General features: G+C 36.6%; 1 protein-coding gene across 1 annotated transcript; it reads right to left on the bottom strand.

Annotated features, from left to right (window-relative positions):
- Positions 1 to 8772: 8772 nt before the first annotated feature.
- Positions 8773 to 10290, bottom strand: LOC131064281 (mitogen-activated protein kinase kinase 9). The gene has a single exon (XM_057998378.2). The coding sequence runs from the start codon at positions 10177 to 10179 to the stop codon at positions 9154 to 9156; it is 1026 nt and encodes a 341-aa protein (XP_057854361.2). The 5' UTR covers positions 10180 to 10290; the 3' UTR covers positions 8773 to 9153.
- Between the last annotated feature and the right edge of the window lie 13126 nt (positions 10291 to 23416).

Below are 23416 nucleotides of genomic sequence, written 5' to 3'. Positions count from 1 at the left end.
TTATAAATTTTTATTTTGATTAAGTAAAGGTATTGTGGAAAAATATTGTTAAAGAGTAGAATAAGTGTTGATATGTGAACTTTGTGTCATATTTCAGCTCTTGTTAAATAGAATTAGTCATTAGCAAAGAGTTAAAATTTTGAAGACTTTGAGCTTCATCTTGTTGTTTTGAGGAAAAGTTAAGTGAATTGTAATAAGATAGCATTACAAAGACTTTGTGCTTTGATTTGACATCTTGGTAAGGAGGTTGTAATTTGAAGACTTTGAGCTTCATTTTATTATTTTCAAGAAAAGGTTATCAAAATTTGTAATAAGAAATCAAGATAAAGGCTTTGTGCTTTACTTTGATTATCTTAGTTGACACAAAGGGTTATAGTACTTAAAGAAAGGTTGATAGGATAATAGTGATTTGTAAGACTTTGAGCTTAAGCATTGTTTTCTCATCCTGGAGAAGCAACAATGGACTTTGAGCCTTCACATAAACTCTACTTCTTTATTTGTATTGTTCATTTACATTCTCTAAGTTGTTTATTTGTAACTTAGAAATTACAATAATTATTACTGCTCATGATTGTAAATTATTTCCAGAAAAAAGAGGAAATAATAACATCTATTCTAAAGAGAGAATAAGATGATGTACCACCCATGTTTAGATTAGAAATCATAGTGTGAATTGTATTCTAAATTAAGAGAGTAATAAATAAAAGGGGGAGCCTTCCCTTACAAATTAGGAGAGATTTAATCTCACATATTGTGGTTGAAACCACAATTGTGTAAACCTTTACAGTTTGCAAACTTTTCACCCAACAAGATGATGATGTCTTTCATGCTAACAATGTTGATTATAATGATTCTAATGATATGTATGAGCTTGTTGACGTTAATCATGATCTATCTTCATATTTTTCAAAAGCATTAACCCTAGCTCCTAGTGACAAACAAAGTGACTCATCGTTATAGAATGGTCCTTGTTTGGAACTTATAGTAGCTCCATCTACCATATATCATAATTACATAAATTTAGAGGTTAATTTCATTAAACCCTAATTTATTTTTCTCAATTTGACTTGTGTGTTGCATAACTTTTCACTTGCATTTCTAGATTTGATTTTAGGAATTTATAATGGCATTTACTAAATCTGATTTTTTTTCCATTTCACATATGATTACATTTCATTTTACTTTCATTTATCAAAATCATGTGTTGGATAATGGTTTCTTTCACTTTACATTGCTTCTTTTCATTCATAGTACTTTTGCATATAGTATCTTTAGAGTTTCAAAGATATTTCCTACTAGTCAATCATCTCTCAAAGCTTTTATCCATATTGCATGTTGCTTTATGATGATATTTTTAAGAAAATGCATTACATATGTAGATTACATAAAAGCTTTTGTAGACAATGCTAATCCTATAGATTCCATTGGAAAAGCTAACACTTGTACCTCTCCTAGGGTATATCATGTGAATGAAGAAAGAGTAATGATCTCACCAATGGAGAGCAGGCATTGAAGAGCAACATGGAACCATATTCTTCTCATACACATACCCTAGTGCAAGGGGGGAAAGATCAAAATATTGGTGTATCAATCTCTTTAGACCCTCCTTATTCTCCTATAGATTATATTGATCATCAACATATTTGTAAAGAAGACAATATTATGGATTTTATTCATGATCTATCTCATCATATAACATTAAGCAAAGATGAAGCCTTAGATGATAATGGCCTTCCTTCCCAACCTATCAAAGAGGATATGAATAATGATGATAAAAAGGAGAATCTCCCTACAAAGGATTTTCCTTCTTCATCTAATTCCCCCTTTGATCCTTCCATGTGCCCTTACACTACAATTTTAATAAATTCATGATAGTGGTCATTCTTCTTCATAACTGAAACATTCTTATAGGTGTGGTTTAATATAATCTCAAAAAAAGGTTATAGTGGATAAGAACTTGGAAAATATGAACAATGAATCAAAGTCCCTATAAACCCTCCTTCACAAGCTAGTATAGGAGGTCTAGGACATCCTCATCATTCACCTATGGATGATCTCCTTAGGGTGCAAAATCTTAAGGAGTATTTTTCAAAATATAAACTCTATCATCCATCTAAAGGTGTTTCATCCTCAAATAATCCTTTTTGCTCATATCATCAAACCCATGATCATCATGCCAATGATTGTCCCGATTTTAAAAAGGGAATACAAGGACTCGTTGATAATGGAACTATCAAAATAATAGAAAACAGATGTTCTTCTTCTATTACCACACCTTTTCCTACATCTTAAGAGATGAAACCAACCCATATTAACAATTAACAAAGGTTAACTACAAGAATTTTTTGGAGATTGAAGAATGATAGGAATATTGTGTTCCTCCCCTAAAATATACTTATAAGAATAAGGAAGGTGATGCGCATTTTCTTTTTCATAATTGTAATTCTCATTCTCTTGGAAATTCTAAAGCCTTTAAAACATTTGTTCAAGACCAATATGTTCGAGCTCGCTTAGCTCTTACAATTGATTTTGCACTTTTTCCTAGTGAAGAGGTGGTGCCTTACCACCCCATTCACAAATCATGTTGATCCTCACCCTATGACACTAGTAGTTAACTTCATTGGAGACTCTTTGTCATGAGTAGTGATGCTTTTTCAAATAACAATCATACTTGGGCAACAACATGATTCTTCCTTGTCTCCTCACTTGGCGGGCAAGGATAATGTATTTTCAACTCTCTCTCTCTCTCTCTCTCTCTCTCTCTCTCTCTCTCTCTCTCTCCTTTTTTAAGATTACCTCTTCTTTAGAGTTGAATTATGCATATCTTGATTTCTTTTCTTGCATTGAATATTCCTTCATGCTAGTACATGTGTGTTCCTTGTTTATGACCTTTATTTGCTTGAAGTGATGCATCTTCTTATGTATAATTTATCTTTCAAGGTTGTGTAATCCTTATCAATGTCCCTATGCTTGGGGGTATTGATCTTTCCTATCCTTTCTAAGAATCCACTTTTCCTTTGTTGAATAGTGTTTACTTATGATACAATGTCATTCCTTGTGTGAAGTTGTTTGCTTGCTCAAGGATTCTCTCTTATGAAAGAGGTGTGTATCCTTGCCCACAACCTCTTCTTCACTTGGCAATGCATATCTATTATAAACAAACCCCTCACTTTGGATCAAAAGTGTGTCATCCTTCATCAATAATCCCTTTCACCTAGCAATAGGGGGAAGGTATGCATTCTTTTTCTCCTTCCTCTCTTTTTGTCGATGATGTTACTTTTGTTTAAAATTCTCCTCTTGGAGGTAGATGTCTTTGAGAAAAGATTCGTTCTCCTCCAAAAATTACCTTTACACTTGTTGTTAGATATCTCTTTTGCAACTATATTGTCCTTTCTTATAAGTTTAATGCCTCTTTAGCTTGGATTTATGAAAATTATTGCCTAAAAGGATATCTCCTTGGTGTTGAAGGTGTGTATCCTTGTTTCTAGCTTCCTTAAGACATCAACATAGGACTATGTTGACATCTTAAGGGGGGGTGCATTACATATCAACCTCTTTATATCATATTTTTGTACTATATTTTGAATGTGTTATACAAGGTGTTCATTCTCAAAACTAGACAAAAAAAAGTCTTATACGAGATTCTTCATGTCCAAAACTAGACGCAACATTTATATATCTTATACAGGGTGCATTTTATTGAAACTAGACAAAACAAAGTCTTATACAAGATATCCCTGAAACTAGGCATATATATATATATATATATATATATATATATATATATATATATATATATATATATATATATATATGTCTTTGTGTGTGTGTGTCTTATACGGGGTGTACATTCTCGAAACCATACGAACAAAGTCTTATATGAAATGTTCCCGAAACCAAACATTTTCATTTCATGTCTTATACAAGTTGTTCCATGCTCAAAACTAGACAAAATGAAGTCATATACGAGATACTTAATTATTGAAACCAGACAACAACATATGCAGCAAGGTGAGTAGAACTAGAAAAACACAGCTAGACTATTCTGACTCAACATGGATCACCTAGCATATCTTTGTTTTCTAGCCCATGACATCTATGTTCTAGCTCTTTTCTCTTCCCCATGAGCTCATAGCTTTGCTATTGGTGGATTGTGGTTCATCATTTGATGCATGGTATTTCTCTTTTTAAGTGACCACTTGTGTTCTTGTGATAGCATTTAGAGAATGATATTAGTGGTTGAGACATTTTGATTATCGAGGTCTCTTCAACTAGTTGACTTCGAGCCTTTTTGTGTCGTGTATCTTTTGTCTTTTGTCTTTATCTTGTTTTGTGTGTCGTTGCATGTGATTATGCGAATGAAGATCCTAAGATTGTGGGCTTAGTTCCTTGAAATTAGTGATGTCTTATCTCCTTGTGATCTCACTCCTAATTGATCCTCTCTCTCATCAATCTACTTTATTGTGAGTATTTGCATAGGTTGATACTCCCGTTAAACTGTGGGCTAAATGTAGCATCGTAAATTGTAATCACTCTATTATACCTTATGTTTGTGCTCTTACTTTAGCATGTCCTAGCTGCATCCCCTCTCCAGGTCTGATTTGACCCTCTTCTCCAACTTTGACGTAATAAATAACATTTCATGGGCCCCATCTTGGAGGTTCCTCTCCCATTTTTCTTTGTATTGGTCTTGTTTGTTGGAGGACCAGGAAGTTGAGTGCTCTGGTCTAGACCAAAGCACCCCAAAATGCCTTGGTCCCCCTTAAACAGGCCCCAATTTGAAATTGGACAACTCCATTGTCTTCCTAATGGTTTTTGGTCCTTGTGGCTACACATGACCGTTGGAGGTCGGCCTAATTAGTAATTTACCTAAGAACCTTATATAAAGACATCCTATCAATTCATTTTAGATCTAAGACTTCATCTATTATCTACCTAAAGTATTCATGTACCCGTGAAGCATTCATCATTAAGCATCTTCAGAGTTTTAAGGCTGCATATTCATCATTCAAGCATTATGGAGCAAAGTTACTTCAATCTTCATGCACGCATGTGTGTGTGATTAGGGTTTTTCATGTTCATATGTTTTTCATGTCATTACATTCAAAGAGCATTGCATCACCATAAATAATTATAGATTTGAGGTATATCTCCTTAACATTTATTTTAGTATTTGTATTATTTTATTCAAAGTTAATTCCTAAACCAAGGTTTGACTTAGGCAAACCCCTATCCATAAAATATTTCTCTCTCTTTCTGTGTGCAAGAAATAGGTGCAAGAGATATAATCAAGAATTCCCGCAAAGTCAATGATAACATATAGGTTCAACTTTTGATGGAGGAAAATTTGGAGGACCATGGCAGATTTGTGCTACTTGGTCTCAAAAAATCAAGCCAAATTTCTAGGAACAAGTTTCAAATTTGTTCTTTTTCCCAGATCCTACTCTGTGGTTGTGTGGGACATCTGTAGCATCTTGTATTCGTCAATTTACTTCAGTTATCCCTCATTTTGTCCAAATTTCACAACTACATTCCAAATTCAACTAAGAAAGAGGATAAGCATTCCCAACCAATGAACCTAATCAAAATTTTAGTCCTTTCCTTATTTGGATTAAGGTTAGATCTATTGGGTTCCCTCCTCTTTCAATGTATTGGGTTAATCTAGTTATTTAGTGGCTTTGTTATCTTAATTGGTGAAACCCTAATTCCTAATTTTCACCATTACAAGTATCTCTCCATGCAATAGGGCAATCTAGACTATTAGAAAAGGAGAATAATATATATGAATTTTTTTCATTCTATATAAATCTAATGAATATAGAGACAATATTAAGTTGTGGAATTGGTTGAGGAAGCTCCAAGACAACCCTTGGATTATAGGAGGGGACTTAATTATGGTGGAAAATAGTGATGACAAATCAAGGGGTTTATATAATGGTGTGGAAAGGGAATGAGAAATTTTTTTGGAGAAAAATGAAACATAAGCTTAACCTATTTGATCCAAATAATTTAGATATTAATGTGTAACTAAATTATGTCAAGAATTCCATAAGGAAAATTCAAGTTCTTAAAACTCTAAGCCTTGGAGTAAGAGTAAAGATGAAATGGTTAAGTCATGGTTAAGTTCTTAAAAATAAGATACCCATTATATTGTTTAACATTTCTTACAAGATTCATGCCAAGGAACTAGCCTTGAGATTAGTTGCTATACTCCCTTCTTTCATAGCCTCTACTCAAACTAACTTGATATAAAAGAAGATATATTTTAGAAAACTATTGACCAATTGGGAGGCAATATTGGATGGGCAGGAACATCAAGGAAAGACACTGGCATTTTTCTTCTTGGTTTTGAAAAATCATATGATGGAGTTGAATGGTCATTAATTATGATGGCCCTTGAAGCCTTTGGATTCCCAACTAAATCTATCAGATGGTAAAAAATCTAATGAAGGATGTTGTAGGACAAGTGGACATTAATGATTCATTCTCTAAACAATATTCTCTACAAGGATACATTCAACAGGGATGTCTCCTTGCCTCTGCATTATTTTTAAATGCTTCTAATGCAATTTTCTATTTGTTAAGGGACTCATCCTCCAACACCAGAATAGGACTTTCACTTCCTATTAATGAGGACCTTTTAAATAATCGATTTGTAAATGACATTGCATTGTTTGCCAATTTTGAATAGGACAACTTCTGCAACCTAATGTGGGATCTATTTTCTAAAGCCTTTGGAGCCAAGACTATTACTACAAAATCAATAATGATAAGTTGGAATAGTGCTCCCCCGAATGGTTCTCCAAAATTGAGTTCTAGTGTGGAGGTCCTAATTTGCAAGTCAAATAATTTGGGATTCCATTTGTTGTTAAGCTATGCCTCCAAGATATGAGGGTATGGATTAAAGTAAAAATTGAGAAAAAGATAGTCAAATGGAACAAACAATACCTATCCTTGGTAGGGAGAGTACAAATATGCCAAAATTATATCTTCCTACAATCTTTATTATTCTTCAATTTGGCTTTTTAGCAATTATCAAGTCACTGAAATCCAAAATAGAATCAAAAAATTCTTATGATTGGATGGGAAAGGAGAAAGGAAAAGACATTTAGTCAAATGGGAATGGTGTTGTATGCAAAAGACTGCAAGGGGTCTAGGGTTGAAAGATTTGAAAATACATAGGCTATTAAGTGGATCCTCAAAGCCTTGGATGGGGATGGACCTTGGAAGGTTTTAGTAAGGAATAATATTGAAGAAGTTGTGCTTAAAAAAGTTGTGTCTTGGAAGCATCTCCCATTCTATGACCTCTTATTTAACAAATTCTTTGTGTCCCCTGTCGATTCTAATGTTTTTAAAAGCTTATGGAATGCTTGGGAACATGTTAGGAGCAAGATCTAGAATGTTGGTGTCTTGGAGAACAATAAGTTCATACTCTATAGGTCTATTTGTGGAACCTAGAACACAATAATAAACCCCTTGCACTACTACAAGGATTTTTAGCAAAAATGTGGTACAATAACGACATTAATATTTTAGTGATATTCTTCAAAATGGTATATTTAAATCCAAGCCTTCTCTTTGCACAGATTTTGAATGGTTGGATGGAATAAACATGCATAAAGTTAAAGCTAAGAGTGTGTATAAAGCATTAATTGGTCCTAGCTATATTGCTAAACATCTTAATGATTGTTGAAACTTGGATTTATATGAAAAGAAATGGTCTAACTTTTTCAAGTCTTTGTTGTCTAATATGATTGAACCAAAGAAGACATGCTTTAGGTGGTTATTAGTATTGCAAAAGTTACCTTGTAACATGAATTCTTCTAGGTTAGATATTGTATACATATCTGTAAAAAAAAAAAAATAGAATCTATTAAACACATCTTCTTTGAATACTTTTTTGCTAAAGAAATTTGGAATAACTTTTGTGCTAATCATGAGGGATGGGGTTATAGAGGTAGAATTAATTTAAAATAGATTTTACATGGCTTTGTACCTAAATTGGATAAAACAATTAACTTATTTTGGTTTATGTTATCTATTGAAATTCTATGAACTATATGGAAGTACAAATATGAGGATACATTCCAAGGGTTAAGGAGAGCACTCAATGACAATGTTTCTAAGTAGGTGACCATGACTATGGAGGTCTCTAAGGAGAAATTCGTCCAAAGAATGGAGTAGTAGAGGTGAACATAAGATAGATAAAATATGTTGCACATTGGCCTTTCAATGAAGCTGGCAATATACCCTTTAGGATAGGATACCTAGAATTCCAAAGAAAGTATAACAAGTACTTAGTAGACACCTTCAAGAAAGATCTAGGCTTACAAGTTGGTTAAGGCTCTATGAAAATAAAGGAGAAGATTGTATCTTTAAAGTTGTCAATTCAAATGAAAACATCTTTGCAATAAAGCCACTATTGGGATGGAGAGATTTGAATGAGTTTAGTGAGAGCAAAAATTTCTATTATTATATTTGATGAGGTTTTGATACTATTTTTATATGCAAGATTTGTAAGAACAAAATTTATTATACCTATTATGACTATGACAACAAAAAGGATCACTGAAATGACATTTTTTATGTATCTATTGCAATGACATATACAATTTAATGTATACATATAAAGGCTCAACAATGTTAACTTATAAGGGCAAAATAAACTTCGCTTAATATACCATATGTAAAAGTTGATTATTTTTAATACAGTTTTTTTGAAAGGGAGAATGCATCACATAAAACCAAACAAAATTTCAGAGACCATATATATATATATATGAATGACCATATATTAATAATTATTTTTTCATTGGAAAAACATCACGAGATATTTGCCTGACAGGTACTCATGTTGTCAAAATTAGGCCGTCTGCAATTCCATGATTAGCCCCTGCGTAAAAACGGCATAACAAGGTTGTGGGGCTGGTTGGCCCCAAAACGTGGCACTCACTCCGCAAGAGGGTGTGCAGGATAGCTTCTGCCGGATCACTCGCACGCTTTACCCCTTCTTTTTCTCAACAGCGCACCAGACAAGATTCCTGTTGCAACTTGTTGATTTCACCCTTTTTTTGAGCGTTACCGTTTTATGGGGAGGAACGCAGTGGTGGTTGAAAGCCTAATCAATCCACTTTCCTTGATTCTATAAAGAACTCACACATTCTGCGAGATGTTGAGGGACTGGAAGGGCACTGTCAGATTGCAGGGCTGCTGAAATTGTGAACTTCTGTTGAGGAATGGATGATTCAGAAGCTGCGAGACCGTCCATCTCTTGCTTGCGTCCTTTTGAAGACAACATCTGATAAAACTCTGGAACTCCGCAGATGCACTGGCGGGTGCAGAGGGCGGCTCTCCAAAACATATGGCACACATCAGTGCGGGCCAATCCGCCTGCTCTCCGGCTGCTACAAATGGGAAATGACCCACATAACATTCCAACAGTGTCAATCCCAAACTCCAGATATCCCCTGCATACCCATTATATCTTCCACCATAACTCTGTGGATCGAATCTCTCGGGGCTCATGTAAGCACATGTTCCCACATAAGAATTGCAGCAGGAATCTATGTTGTGTGATACAATCCTGCTAACCCCAAAGTCTGCAATTTTAATTCGCTGGGAATTCTTGCTAATCAAGAGATTGGCGGGCTTAATGTCTCTGTGAACAATCCGCTGTTTATGAAGGTATTTCAATCCCTCCAGTACTTGCCGGGCAACCTTTGCGAGGGAGGACTCGCTCATCCTTGTCTTGTGCTTTAACAGATCGGCAAGGGAGCCCCCATCCATGTATTCCAGCACAAAATTAATGTTCCCTCCCTCGTGGAAGACACCCTCACATTTGACAATGTAAGGAGAATCGATTTTCCTAAGGATGTCCATCTCCCTGGTGATGTGGGAAGTGAGGGAGGAATCATGGTCTAGGCGGATAACTTTTAGGGCATAGTAGGTGGAGGATTTGAGGTGGAGGACCTTGTACACAATGCCTCCGCTACCATGCCCGAGCTTTCCCAGTCTTTCCAAATCAGAGAGCTTCTCTAGGCCCTGTGTTGAAGATACCTGCGGCGGCTCTGGAAGAGGAAGGGGAAGAGGAAGAGGAAGAGGCAGAGGCAGAGGAAGAGGCGCCCTTTGGTGTTGTGGAGGGATTGGAAGCTTCAATCCTAAGCGTTTCTTTGATGCCATTGTAGTAAAAATGATTCTTCTCGTTTATCAGAGATGGAGAAAGGTCGTTGAACCTTTAGAGCTGCTGAGACAGTTTGTAGGAGGGACGTTATTATAAAGATGAGAGGCAGGGGAGCGTCCTCTTAAGAGAAAGTGAATGGAAAGAGGAGGAAGAGGAGGAAGCGCCGACGAAGCAGCCGGTTTTGTCGTATGTGAAGGCATGCAACTTGTCTCGACGAACGTGACGTGTTGAAGATGACGTTGCATGGGCAGTTACGACACATGAAAGTGAGATGGCGTCCAAGTTGAGAGTTCCGGGGTCCCCGTGACATGACTTCCGATTCTCAAGTGGCTCGTCGTATTGTGTTTTAGAGGGATTTTGGAGTCCCAAGGAAAAATATGAAGATAAGACTCAATACATTGTCCGCGTGCAAATATGACGAGTAAAATAGTTGCATGATTAAACATTTGTTTTTGCATGATTGATTGCATGGATTTTTAAAGAAATGGTGGGCCCATGTGTGCGTTATCTTCAAAGATTGTACAACACAACGTGACAATTAAAATTACTAAGAGTGATGTTTGTTGTAATTTCAGTCACGTGCTTGTTGAGCTAGTGATTAAGAATGTATTGCTTTCTAATCACATGTGCGATTGAGTTAATTATTTATAATGGTATTGTATTTGTAAGCTTGTTTATGAGTATTTTAATTATATTTGTTACTTGAGTTCATTATTAGGATATTAGGGGAGAGGATCTATTATTTGTGCACCTTAACTACCTGTTTCTCAAAATCTTATGTGGAAATTTCAAATCACTCCCAATTTTTTACAGCAGCTTACTTGACAAGTCTCCTACTTATAACTAAAGTTTTAGGACCACATTAATAGATACGATGCCACATTAGCATGCTTTTTGCCAAGCTGTACAAAACACCCAAAAAAAGGCGAGAGCAATAGCCGTGCAAAAGGGGCCCCAATAATTGTGCAATTGATGTGGCATCACATGATTGGTTTCTTTTTACAACTAATGATACATTTAATTTAGTTATTGGTAGTCATCATCAGCAATAACAACTTTAAAGTTACAACTATTGGTGCGATGTTGTCAAAAAAATTGGACATTAAATCAACTAGTATGGGTATCAAATTAACAAGTATGGGTATTAAAACAACAACTTCTATCATGCCAATTGAAACACTTTCAACTACTGGGTCCTTTCCCCTATTCTATTTTTATGCATACGTATGAGTTATCTATTAAGATTGTACAAGATAATTTGATAATGAATAGAATACATATCATAAATAAATACCTTTGATTTATTCATATTACATGTATTTAATAATCACTTTACTTGTCTACGCCTTGAATTATGATTTGGCTTTGACCACCATTTACCTTATTAAATTTAGGTACTATTGGGCTTTTGGTGATTACCATTGTGACTAGAGCTTCACCCGTGCCATTCTTGTTTCAAAGAATTGAAATAGATTCATATTCATTTCAAATTATAAATTTATATTTGTTATTGTCTACTGATATAGCATAAACATTGAAAAACATTTTTTTAAAGTAATTTATATAAAGGAACATTAATAAAATCTTGATAAGAAGATAAATTAGTGTTGAGTGAATTAGTAGGCACAATATTAAATGTCATATTTTTTATTTTGATTGGAGTGTTAGTGGGAATTTTTGGGTCTTTATGTTATTTTCATTTGTTGAGAACTAAGAAGGAGAGCTGTGCAATTATCGTGCATTTTTGTATGGACCAATTAATTGAATAAATAGTCCTAATTTATCTAATTAATGTTACAAGAATGGTTAGATAAATTAATTAAATAATTAAAATTACTTAATAAATATAAGAACACAAATTGGGATAATTAATTAAATAAATATAGTTTATTAAGCCGATAGGCTTTTAGTATGAGGTTTTGTTTGCCGGGAAAGTGTCAGCCGTCCGGAAAAATGAATCGGAAAAGAAGGTGGTTCCGAGAAAAAAGGCGGTTGCATCGTATGCAGAGGATAGTTAATGTTCTTTAATACATTCGTGTTTGGTTTGGTGGGCACTAAAGGGCCATCCGGAAAAAAGAATCGGAAAAGAAGGCGGTTCCGGGAAAAAAGGCGGTTGCACCGTATGCAGAGGATAGTTAATGTTCTTTAATACGTTCGTGTTTGGTTTGGTGGGCACTAAAGGGACTAAAAATACGAACTGCAGGTTGTATGCATTCAGACGAAATGCAAGTTGTATGCATTCAGATTTGGGAATCGTATTTTGGGAGTGATTGTTTTTGGAGCTATTGTTGCTGGAAGTGATTAAGGTTTACCCAAAGCATTTTTCAGAATAAAACATTGGTTTCTGGCTCTTTGCCTCCAAATACGTTTCCTTGTCCACATCTCCATAGCCAGGTTGCTTTCCTTGGGTTTGAAGGGAAATGAAAAGAAAGAGGACTCTATTTGGGTGAGCTATTTGTTTCTGTTGCTAAAGAAGTTGCTGGTAAAGAAGAAATCCTCAAAAGGACTGGATTCAAAATAGGTAAGAGCAAATTCTATGTCTGAGTGGCTGTATGAATGCATATTTCGTGAGAGTTTGGGTTTCATTTTCTTGTTGTGAATGTTGAGCAGGGCTGCAAAAATGATGGGTGCGCAAATAGTTGACAAAATGACTGGTTGAAAAAACACAGACTATAAAACAACAGGCTGATCTCCCAATGAGGTATTTCACAAAATGCAACCAGAAAGAGAAAATTGAAACAAATAGTTGATTTCTTGTTTTATAGAAATTTCCTTGTGCTGATAGAGTTGAGGAATTAGCAGGCTAAACTTTCATAGTCGTATAGCTGTATGAATGCATATTTCGTGAGATTTTGGGTTTTTTTTTTCCCTAATTTTGTGGTTTTTTTGGTGACAAAGTTCAGATTTTGTAATTGATTATAGTTATCTATAAATGTAGTCTAAATTTTTTTATATTTTAAAAAAAAAACTCAGACTATCAAATTTAGGCATGGTTTTTTTTTCCCCTAATTTTGCGGTTTTTTTCCCGACAAAGTTCAGATATTGTAATTGATTATAGTTGTATGCGGGAAAAGTGGGCGAATAAAACTTAATATGTGAAAATTTAGTTAAATACTAGTCCACACACACACACAGGACTTCTTGGTGCAAGCTATGGAGTAATAACGTATTACTCAGCTTCCCAAGGAGGGTCCCATGGTTCTCTATCTCACAATGTCCCTCAAACCAATGTTTTGCTCTCAGATCACTGAGCAAAATGGTTCAGGGATGGCAAATGTGAGAACGAGAGATGCTTTGATAGATTTTAGTATGAAATGGAGGTTAAGCTATGTATGACTCTAAAAATGCAATAAACTAAATGATAAGATGACAAGGTTAGTATGAATACTATCCTAGCATACTATATTTAGTCTATGATTGAGCTAAAATGATAAAGAAATTATTCTAAACATGCATATTAGTCTAATTTCTATTCTAAAGAGAGGCTAAATGATGAGCATAAAATGATATGAGAAAGCTTGAAAGAATTTGAGCATAAGTGTAATGCTTCAAATTTGAAAGATGATTGTTTAAAATGGAGGAATGAGAGCTCTATTTATAGCACAAACAGGGCAATGGATGGTCAGGATTGAAAGGTTTAATCAAGGGCCAAGCTTGAAAGTTGGGGATCCATGTTTGTAATTGGCACCAATGAAATGGTGACAAGTGTCAACATAGGGTTGGGTTGAGAGAAGGGGTTAGAGGCATTAAAGGCCTGAGAAGACCTCATGGTTATCTAGAAGGTAAGGGTCAAGCCTAAATTAGGCTTACCCACTGGATTAAGAGTTAATCCAAAGATAAACCTTTGTGCAAATGATTAAGAGGTAATCATGGTCAAAGCATTAAAGGCTTGATGAGACCCTTGGGTTGGATAGAGGTTGAGTCAAAACAAATGTTTTAACCATGTGGGAGGGTTTGAATTAACCATTAATGGTTATTGGAGACTTTGGGGATTAAGAGGTTGAAGGTTGGAAGCCTTCAATGGTTTTCAAAGACTTTAAGGGTTTTGGTGGTTGAAGGTTGAAAACCTTTAATGGTTATCAAAGACTTTAAGGGTTTTGAGAAGTGACTTCCCTTTTGCTTAGGAATGTGACAAAGTTTAGAGGAGGGGTTAGGTTAATTAGAAGCGATTAGAAGATTCTAGAAGGGATTAGAAAGGGGTTTGGGATTTTGCAAGTGGATGGAGGGATAATTGAATTAAATGATTTAATTCAATTTGGTTGTAATTTGGGAAATTAAATAAAATAGATTTATTCAATTTGGGATAACTATTTAATTAATTTTGAATTTAATTAAAAGTGGATAGGGGGGATTTAATTGAATAAAATGATTTATTCATTAAATGGTATAGTGAATTTTATTTAAATAAATTGAGTAATTTACTTAACAAAATAGAGGAATGTGGATAATTTAATTAAATTGGATTTAATTAAATAGAGAAATGAATATAAAATATTCATTTAGGAATATGGTCATTTTTATACGTCTACAATAGTTATCTATAAATGTAGTCTAAAAATTTTTATATTTAAAAAAAAAAAGTCAGGCTATCAAATTCAGGCCTCCAAAGGATGCCTCTGCATCTGTATTGTTGTTCGCATCCTCTTCCTTGACAGGTATTAGTCGGATCTGAGATTCCTTAGGCTTGTCCCCCTTTGAAAGCTTGAATTTTTTTGATTTTTACAGCCTTGAACCCTCCCTTCTCAGGGCTGTTGGCATTATAGAAGTTTGGAGAAACAACAAAAAAGTGCTTGACAAAGCAGGGTATTGATAAGCCTGCAATGGGAGATGTGCTATGGAATTTAGAGTATGCCTTGCAGCTACAGGAGATTTCAATGCAAAATGAAACCAAATGAGATCAATACTAGTCGCATTGGACATATTTCCCTTCACTTTTCTCATCCACAACCTTCAGATAATAGTATTGTTGACAAGTTTAGTGGGAGGGGAAGTGACAATAGTAAAACTATATGAATTCTCTGTTAGTAAGGCTTGTGTTCTACGAACAACAACTGCATAGTAGTTGGTGTGATGGGTTGTGTTTATGCAAGACTAATTCTGATAGACCTCAATGGATTTGCGAATATGTTAATTTCTGAATGTGTCCTTTTGTGAACATAAATAATGAAAAGATCATTCAATTTGTTTATGTGCACTGACTAGTAACATACTGTTGGCCATATGTATGAGTAAGATGACAAAGATGCTTAGCTATGTCAATTCAATTTGATAACATAGGAAATGGCCTCCAACTAGCTACAACAAAAGGAGACTACTTTCACAGCGTGCCATGTCTCTTCATTAATAAGGGGTAGTGTTTGCCTAGTATCTAAGAGAAAAAAGGAAAGTTGGAGTTATGCAGTTATTCTGTAAAAATCCTCAAAATATCCCCATATGAGTTTCAATTCAAACCTCGTGGTTACATGATGGAGGCAATACACAATTCATTTCACGTTTTCCTCTTCTGCATCCAAATTTTCAGGCAAAAGACAAACTTTCAATGAATTTTTTTTTCCAAAACAGAGGTGAAAATCCTCTAAATATCCCCATATAAGTTTCAATCCAAACCTCGTGGTTACATGATGGAGGCAATCCACAATTCAATTTACGTTTTCCTCTTCTGCATCCAAATTTTCAGTCAAAAGACAAACTTTCAATAAAAAAAATTTCAATATTTTGTAGACTTCTGAACTCATCCATGATTGCCAGTCGCTTAAACTAAAGTGTCCCCTCATCCAAATACATGAGTGGAAAGGTTATTCACTCTCCCTCAATGTGATGCAGAAAATCTGCATGCCCTTGTTTAAAAGCATTAGTGTTTGTTCATTGGTGTTTCCAAAACAAAGCTCCAGGTTCAGATAGACAAACCCATAAATTTCACTGCAATAATAATAATAATTTGGATTGCTATTAAAGTCACATCTTTATATACATGAATATGTTTCTTTCTTAACATTATTTAAAGATTACATATTTATATTGTAGTCACATAAATCTGTCCACTTAATTAAATGAATACTTAGTATTTATTTGATTATTTAACCATCAATTAATAATTAATTAAATTAATATTTAATTAATTCATCTTAACCCTCTTCTCCTATTAATTAAATAAATTATTCAATTTATTTGATTTAATTCACTTAACCAAATTCAGACCATTAATTAGATAAATAAATCATATTTATTTAATTAAATCTTCTCTCACATTTAAATAAATTAATATTTATTTAAATCCCCCAAAATCCCACCTCTCACATTTAAATAAATTAACATTTATTTAAAATCACCTTTATCCTCTACCCACTTGCATTTTCCTACAAAAGCAAGTTGCACAATTATTTTAAATAAATAATTTATTTAAATCACCTTTATCCTCCACCCACTTGTATTTTCCTACAAAAGCAAGTTGCACAATTATTTTAAATAAATAATTTATTTAAATCACCTTTATCCTCCACCCACTTGTATTTTCCTACAAAAGCAAGTTGCACAACTATTTTAAATAAATTATTTATTTAAAATCCTATTTATCCTCACCCACTTGAAACCTTTAATGGTTTCCCTTAAAGTATTCAAACTTGATGGCTTTAAAGTCTTCAAACTTGATGGCTTCCTTCTATAATCTTCTTAAGACTTTAATGGTTTTCCTTAAAGTCTTCAAGCCTTTAATGGTTTCCCTCAAAGTCTTCAAGCATTTTAATGCTTTATCTTCATTTTTCTCATTTAAATAAATTAATATTTATTTGAATATTTATCCAAATGCAAATTACACCATTTAATTGAAATAAATGATTTTATTTTAATTGAAAATACCAAAATTTCTCCCACTTACATTTTCCTACAAAATCCACTTGTATGCCTAAACCCCTTCTAAATTCTTCTAAACCCTTCCTAATTAGCCTAATCCATCCCCTAAATATTGTCACATTCCTAAGCAAATTGGAGTCACTTCTCAAAGACTCCAAAGTCTTTGAAAAGCAATTAATGCTTTGTGTGTTCAACAAATTAACCCTCAAAGTCTTGGATAACCTTTGAAAGCTTTCAACCTTCAACCACTAAATGGCTCAAAGTCTTTGAAAACCATTGAAGGCTTTCAACCTTCAACCACTTAATCCCCAAAGTCTCCAATAACCATTAATGGTTACCTCAAACCCTCCCACATGGTTAAAACATTTGTTTTGACTCAACCTCTACCCAACCCAAAGGTCTCATCAGGCCATTAATGCTTTGACCATGATTATCTCTTAAACATTTGCACAAAGGTTTATCCTTGGATTAACTCTTAATCCAATGGGTAATCTTAATTTAGACTTGACCCTTACCTTCTAGATAACCATGAGGTCTTCTCAGGCCTTTAATGCCTCCAACCTCTTCTCTCAACCCAATCCTATGTTGACACTTGTCACCATTTTATTGGTGCCAATTGTGCACATGGATCCCCAACTTTCAAACTTGGCCCTTGATTAAACCATTCAATCTTAACCCTTCATTTCCCCATTTCTTCTATAAATAGAACCCTTCTCCTCAAGCAAAAGGAAGCATTTTAGAGTATTGTTGTTATACTGGCATTAGCATAGAGCTTTTTCATAGCATCACTATCTACTCTTGCATAGTATTTGCTTATCATATTCAACCATCTTGAATCTCCATATGGCATCCATGGCTAGTGCTAAAAGCTGAGAGCTACACTCATTTGGGACTTGGAGAGGAGAGAAACAAGGGAGAAGCATCAAAAGGCATCATGGAAGCATCTTAGGGAGGCTCTTCTCCTTTCTTTTATTTTTTTAAACTTCTTTCATGCTTTTTGAAATCTCTCTTGATATGTTTGGAATGGTTTTTAGTTCTTTGTTTTGTTTTTATGGTTGAAACTAACTTATTAACATTGAACTTTGTTGTTGCCTTGTCCCCATTTCCATGACATCATTTGGTGAACCCGACGTGAAAGGGCACTCATCAAGAAAGGACTCATCAAAATCTTTAATGAACCAAAAGATGGTCCTCGCCCGCGCTTCAATAGCGATAAACCAAACTTCTGGAACAAGAATAAAAATATCGTCAACGATGGGGTTGTGGATGCTCGAACTATCCAAAATGCACAACCTGTGGTTCGGTTTGCAGGACAAAATCCTCCACCTCAGAATAACACAAATGTTCCTCCTAATCAAGGTCGCATCACATCTCATGATGAACCAAGACCTCGTCCACAAAAACAAAAACGCACATACACTCCCTTAGGGGAACCCATTGAAACAGTGTTGCGACAACTCCTTTCTCAGAATTTGGTCACTCTACCTAAACTATCCAACTATGAGCCTCAGGTCAAACCAGCATGGTGGAGAGATACTGAACACTGTGAGTTCCATCAAGGACGAGGACACAAGACAAGTAATTGTCACCGATTGAAAGATCTCATTCAGGATCTTATTGACCGAGGAGAAATTGAAATTGAAGGGCATGACCCAAAAACAACCAATAATGATCATTAGATGTTCAAGAATCCACTTCCATCGCAAGATCAAAGGGGTCCTTCGACGTCCAGACGAGGTCCTGGTACCACTGATTATACGCAAGCTGCGTATAACTACACTGTCAATCACCTGTATGATGCCAGTGAACAAATTGCAACTATCACCTTCAAAAATCCCACCTCAAATTGCAATGTTGTTACGCGTCGCGGCAAAGTTACCATCAAGGCAGCTCCACAAGGCACCACCTCCATCCCAAAGCAGTACAATCTTGTGGAACAATTAGACAAAAAGCCTGCGCTTATATCCATTTTAGAGCTATTACACCTGTCACCATCTCATAAAACAATCTTGGATCAAGCACTCCAAGAGGCGTCAGTCCCTGCAAACCTGAACACGGACCAATTTCAAGCCATGGTTGGAAATCTAAAGTCATCACCTTGTCTCACTTTTTCCAAAAGTGACAACTCTTCATTCCAACAACCTCATAACGCCTCACTCCACATTGAAGGCTTTGTCAACCAACACAGGATCAAGCGAGTCTTGATCGATAATGGAGCAGGCCTAAACATTTGCACACTACAGTTGGTCACAGCATTGGGATATGCAATAGAATCAGTGGATCCTCGCAAGAAGATCACCATCAAGGCCTATGATGATGCAGAGCGTTCATCCAAAGGAGTTGTGGTACTACCAATCCGAGTGGGCCCTGTGGTAAAGCACATCATCTGTCAGGTTCTGGACCTTCCTCTGCCATATAATCTATTATTAGGGAGACCTTGGATACATGCCATGCAAGCCGTTCCATCTACCTACCATCAATGTATCAAGTTCCCACATAACGGTGCAGAGATCACAATCCTGGGCGATGCAAATCCCTTCGCATTTTGCCATAATATCAGCCATCAACCGGAGATTACTGTTCCTAATAATAGGGAAGCTATTTCTTCCACATCATATGTAAATCCCACCTCTCTTACCAGTTCAAACACTCCTATACCCAAGCAAGAAAAGCTTAAGATGAAAGTCGCAGAGGAAGGTCCTGGAGAATACAACTTAAGTCAGCTCTTTTGTGTGGGACAAATGCCCACTTCTCCTAGAACACATGGTAAACCACAACAGTTACTCCAGCAACCACTAATCACGCCTGCATGTGCCTTGATGCCTTTCGTCCTTGGAAGGAGTCAAGAGGAAGAAACACAAGATGAGGACCTAGCGGACTGGATCTATAAAGATCCCATCACCACTGACATACTGCGAGTTACACTTCCTACAGAACAGTATGGCAAAGGCCTCCTCATTATGCAAAGAATGGGATATGATGGTCAGAGTGCTTTGGGATACTGCAAACAAGGACGACATGAACCGCTGCTGCCAGAGTTCAAGCCCAAAGGTAATACAGGCCTAGGCTTTGAAAAAGAGATCCTTCCTAAACTCAGATTTAAAGGAAAACCTAGCAAACCATTTTGCCCACCTACTGTAAAGAGGACACCTTTCATAATCAAAGCACCATCAAGCAATATTGTCACTGCCCCATCGAGGCTCACAAACCCACCGCAACCATCATCAGTGCCAAAAATCCCACCAATCGAACTAGTAATCCCATCCACAACAGTCATCACATCAATAAAACCATTCATAGCAGCAACTATATTGGAACCCGTAGCAGCATCTATGGCACCAGCCGTTCCAATAGAAGCCACTAAATCAACACTGTCGATACTTCCAGTGACAAAACCTTTAAACCCCATCACAGTTCCTGCAGCACCGATCACCTCAAAGGTACATAAACCAATCACACCTGCAGTATTCAACTCCAGCGACATCCCAGTATGGTATAGCAATCGGATGCTGGAAAGTGATTCAAAGACCGACTCACATGAGTGGGAATTTGATTCTGTACAGCTTAACACGTCAGATGAGGAAGACACGTCACCACCTCCACCACGCAAAGACATTCCTGTTTACGGAGAAGCACAGATAAAGACCACTTGGGTACCTGAGCTGGAAACATCTTCCACAGACCCTACGTCTCATCCTACGCCGGATTCTGATAGGGAGAGTACCATCAACGACCTTCACCACACTGTCTTAACCCTCACTGATACATCTCCCGCACTTAACTTAATCGATGAAGTAATGCCCATTATCCACCCTGAACTCATCGAATGGAACCAACCAAATCCCCCATGTCTTGACCTCTTCCAAAACGATGAGGCTATCATTGACTTTTTGGAATTAAGGGATAATCTACCAAGCGGGGATCACAAAGCTGGATTCGCCATTGAACTTAATAGCGCAGCATACTTCGGGGCAGATGCCAAACCCTTCAGCTGCAAAAATATAACATTAAAACATGGATCTTCTAGTGAAAACCACACTGTGGCACTGTTTGATCCAACAAAAGTAAAAAGAAAGAGCGTATCCAACGGTGAAAACCTCTCTGAGGCACTCGAGGATGAAGGGTTTGACATTCTCCCTGCTAGTACACAACAAGAACGATCGACGATTCTCATTGAGGAGACTAAAGAATACAATGTGGGGACTCCTGAAAACCCTCATATCATACATCTGGCATCTCTTCTCACTCCAGAGGAACAGCCTCAATTTATAGAGTTCTTCCAACAGCGTCAGATCAACTTTGCATGGTCATATGCAGACATGCCTGGGCTTGATCCAGATTTAGTCATGCATCATCTCACAGTAGCAAAAGGAGCCAAACCTGTCAAGCAGAAGCTTCGTAAGATGCATCCTCAGATTGCCATGCTAGTCAAAACAGAACTCAAGAAACTCCTAGATGTTGGTTTCATTAGACTAATTGATTACGCAGAATGGATCTCCAATATTGTGCCAGTCGGCAAACCAAAAGGGGGCATCCGCATTTGTACAGACTTCAGAGATCTGAATAAGGCATGTCCTAAGGATGACTTTCCCCTACCAAATATCGACATCATAGTGGATTTGACAGCAGGACATGCCATGCTTTCACTCATGGATGGCTTTTCAGGATACAATCAAATAAAGATCGCACCAGAGGACCAACATAAGACAGCCTTCACATGTCCATGGGGCACATACTGCTGGAATGTAATGCCTTTTGGTCTAAAGAATGCAGGAGCGACCTATCAAAGAGCAATGACCACCATCTTCCATGACATGATGCATACTATGATGGAAGATTATGTGGATGATTTACTAGCAAAATCACTTACTAGAGAAGGACATCTTCACATCTTAGATAAAATCTTTGATAGACTGGAACAATACCATGTTCGACTCAACCCAAAGAAATGTGTCTTCGGAGTGACCTCCGGGAAGCTTCTAGGATACATTGTCTCAAGCAAAGGCATTGAGGTCGATCCAGCAAAGGTTAAAGCAATCATGGACATGCCACCTCCAAAGAATATCAGTCAGCTAAGAACACTACAAGGACGGCTTCAATCTATCCGCAGATTCATTGCACAATTGGCTGATAAGTGTCACCCATTCACACACTTGCTACACAAGAACATCCGCTTTCAGTGGGATGCCCGATGCCAGCAAGCATTTCAGGCACTTAAAAACTATCTCATGAATCCACCATTGCTGATGCCACCAGATCCAAGTAGACCGTTGTTACTTTATATCTCAGCGACAAGTACAGCACTGGGTGTGCTACTGGCACAACATAATGCAGAAGGAAAAGAGTGTGCTATTTACTATATCTCTCGCACACTGGTGGGCTATGAACTCAATTACACACCTATTGAGTGAGCTTGCCTAGCAGTAATCTTGGCAGCCACTAAATTGAGGCACTATCTGTTGACACACAAGGTACAACTCATTGCAAAGATTGATCCACTCAAGTATTTACTCAGCAAAGCAGCATTGACAGGTCGCTTGGCCAAATGGGTGATGATTCTAAGTGAATTTGACATTGAGTACGTGGACCGTAAAGCTATCAAAGGTCAAGTTATTGCAGATCAGTTGGTCGATGCGCCACTCATAGACGATCATCCTCTCATTTCCAATTTTCCAGATGAAGAGATATTCATGATCACAACAGCACAACCATGGAAACTATATTTTGATGGTTCATACACTAGGCACGGCTTGGGGGCAGGCATTCTGTTTATCACACCTCAGGGTGATAGCATCCCGAAGTCTTACAGGCTCACATTTCCATGCACCAACAACATAGCAGAGTATGAGGCCTTGATCACAGGACTCAGGCTAGCCATACAATGGAAATTACAAGAACTGCAAGTATATGGCGATTCCCAACTAGTCATTCGACAAGCAACCGATGAATATCAGACCAAAGATGATAAACTCATGCCATACAAGCAAATGGTGGACACTCTAAAGACATCATTTACTACTATCACTTTTGAGCAGATACCAAGAGATCAGAATCGAGCTGCTGACGCTATGGCTACCATCGCATCTCTACTAGATCTTCCACAGAATTCAACATGCTACGAGTTCTTGGTAGAACAGCTTTGGATCCCCGCTTATGATATCCCCGAATCTGAAATGATATGTTGCCTTGTTGGTTCTGAATCCCCATGGTACGGTGAGTCCTACACCTATCTCCGCGATCACACCCTTCCTCCCAACCAATCAAATAACCAACGTAAAACCTTCATTCGCCAAACTGCTCGATATACCATTATTGCCGAAACCCTATACCGACGCGGTCTTGATGGTACTCTCCTTCGATGTCTAGAACAAGGTGAGATAACAAAGG

Source organism: Cryptomeria japonica, chromosome 2 (assembly GCF_030272615.1).
Source record: "Cryptomeria japonica chromosome 2, Sugi_1.0, whole genome shotgun sequence".
Classification (NCBI taxonomy): Eukaryota; Viridiplantae; Streptophyta; class Pinopsida; order Cupressales; family Cupressaceae; genus Cryptomeria; species Cryptomeria japonica.
Note: the sequence above shows the minus strand (reverse complement) of the source record. Positions and strands in the feature narration are given on the sequence as shown.

Coding starts and splice junctions, on each gene's coding strand:
- LOC131064281 (XM_057998378.2), bottom strand. CDS start 10,179: ATGGCATCAAAGAAACGCTTAGGATTGAAGCTTCCAATCCCTCCACAA.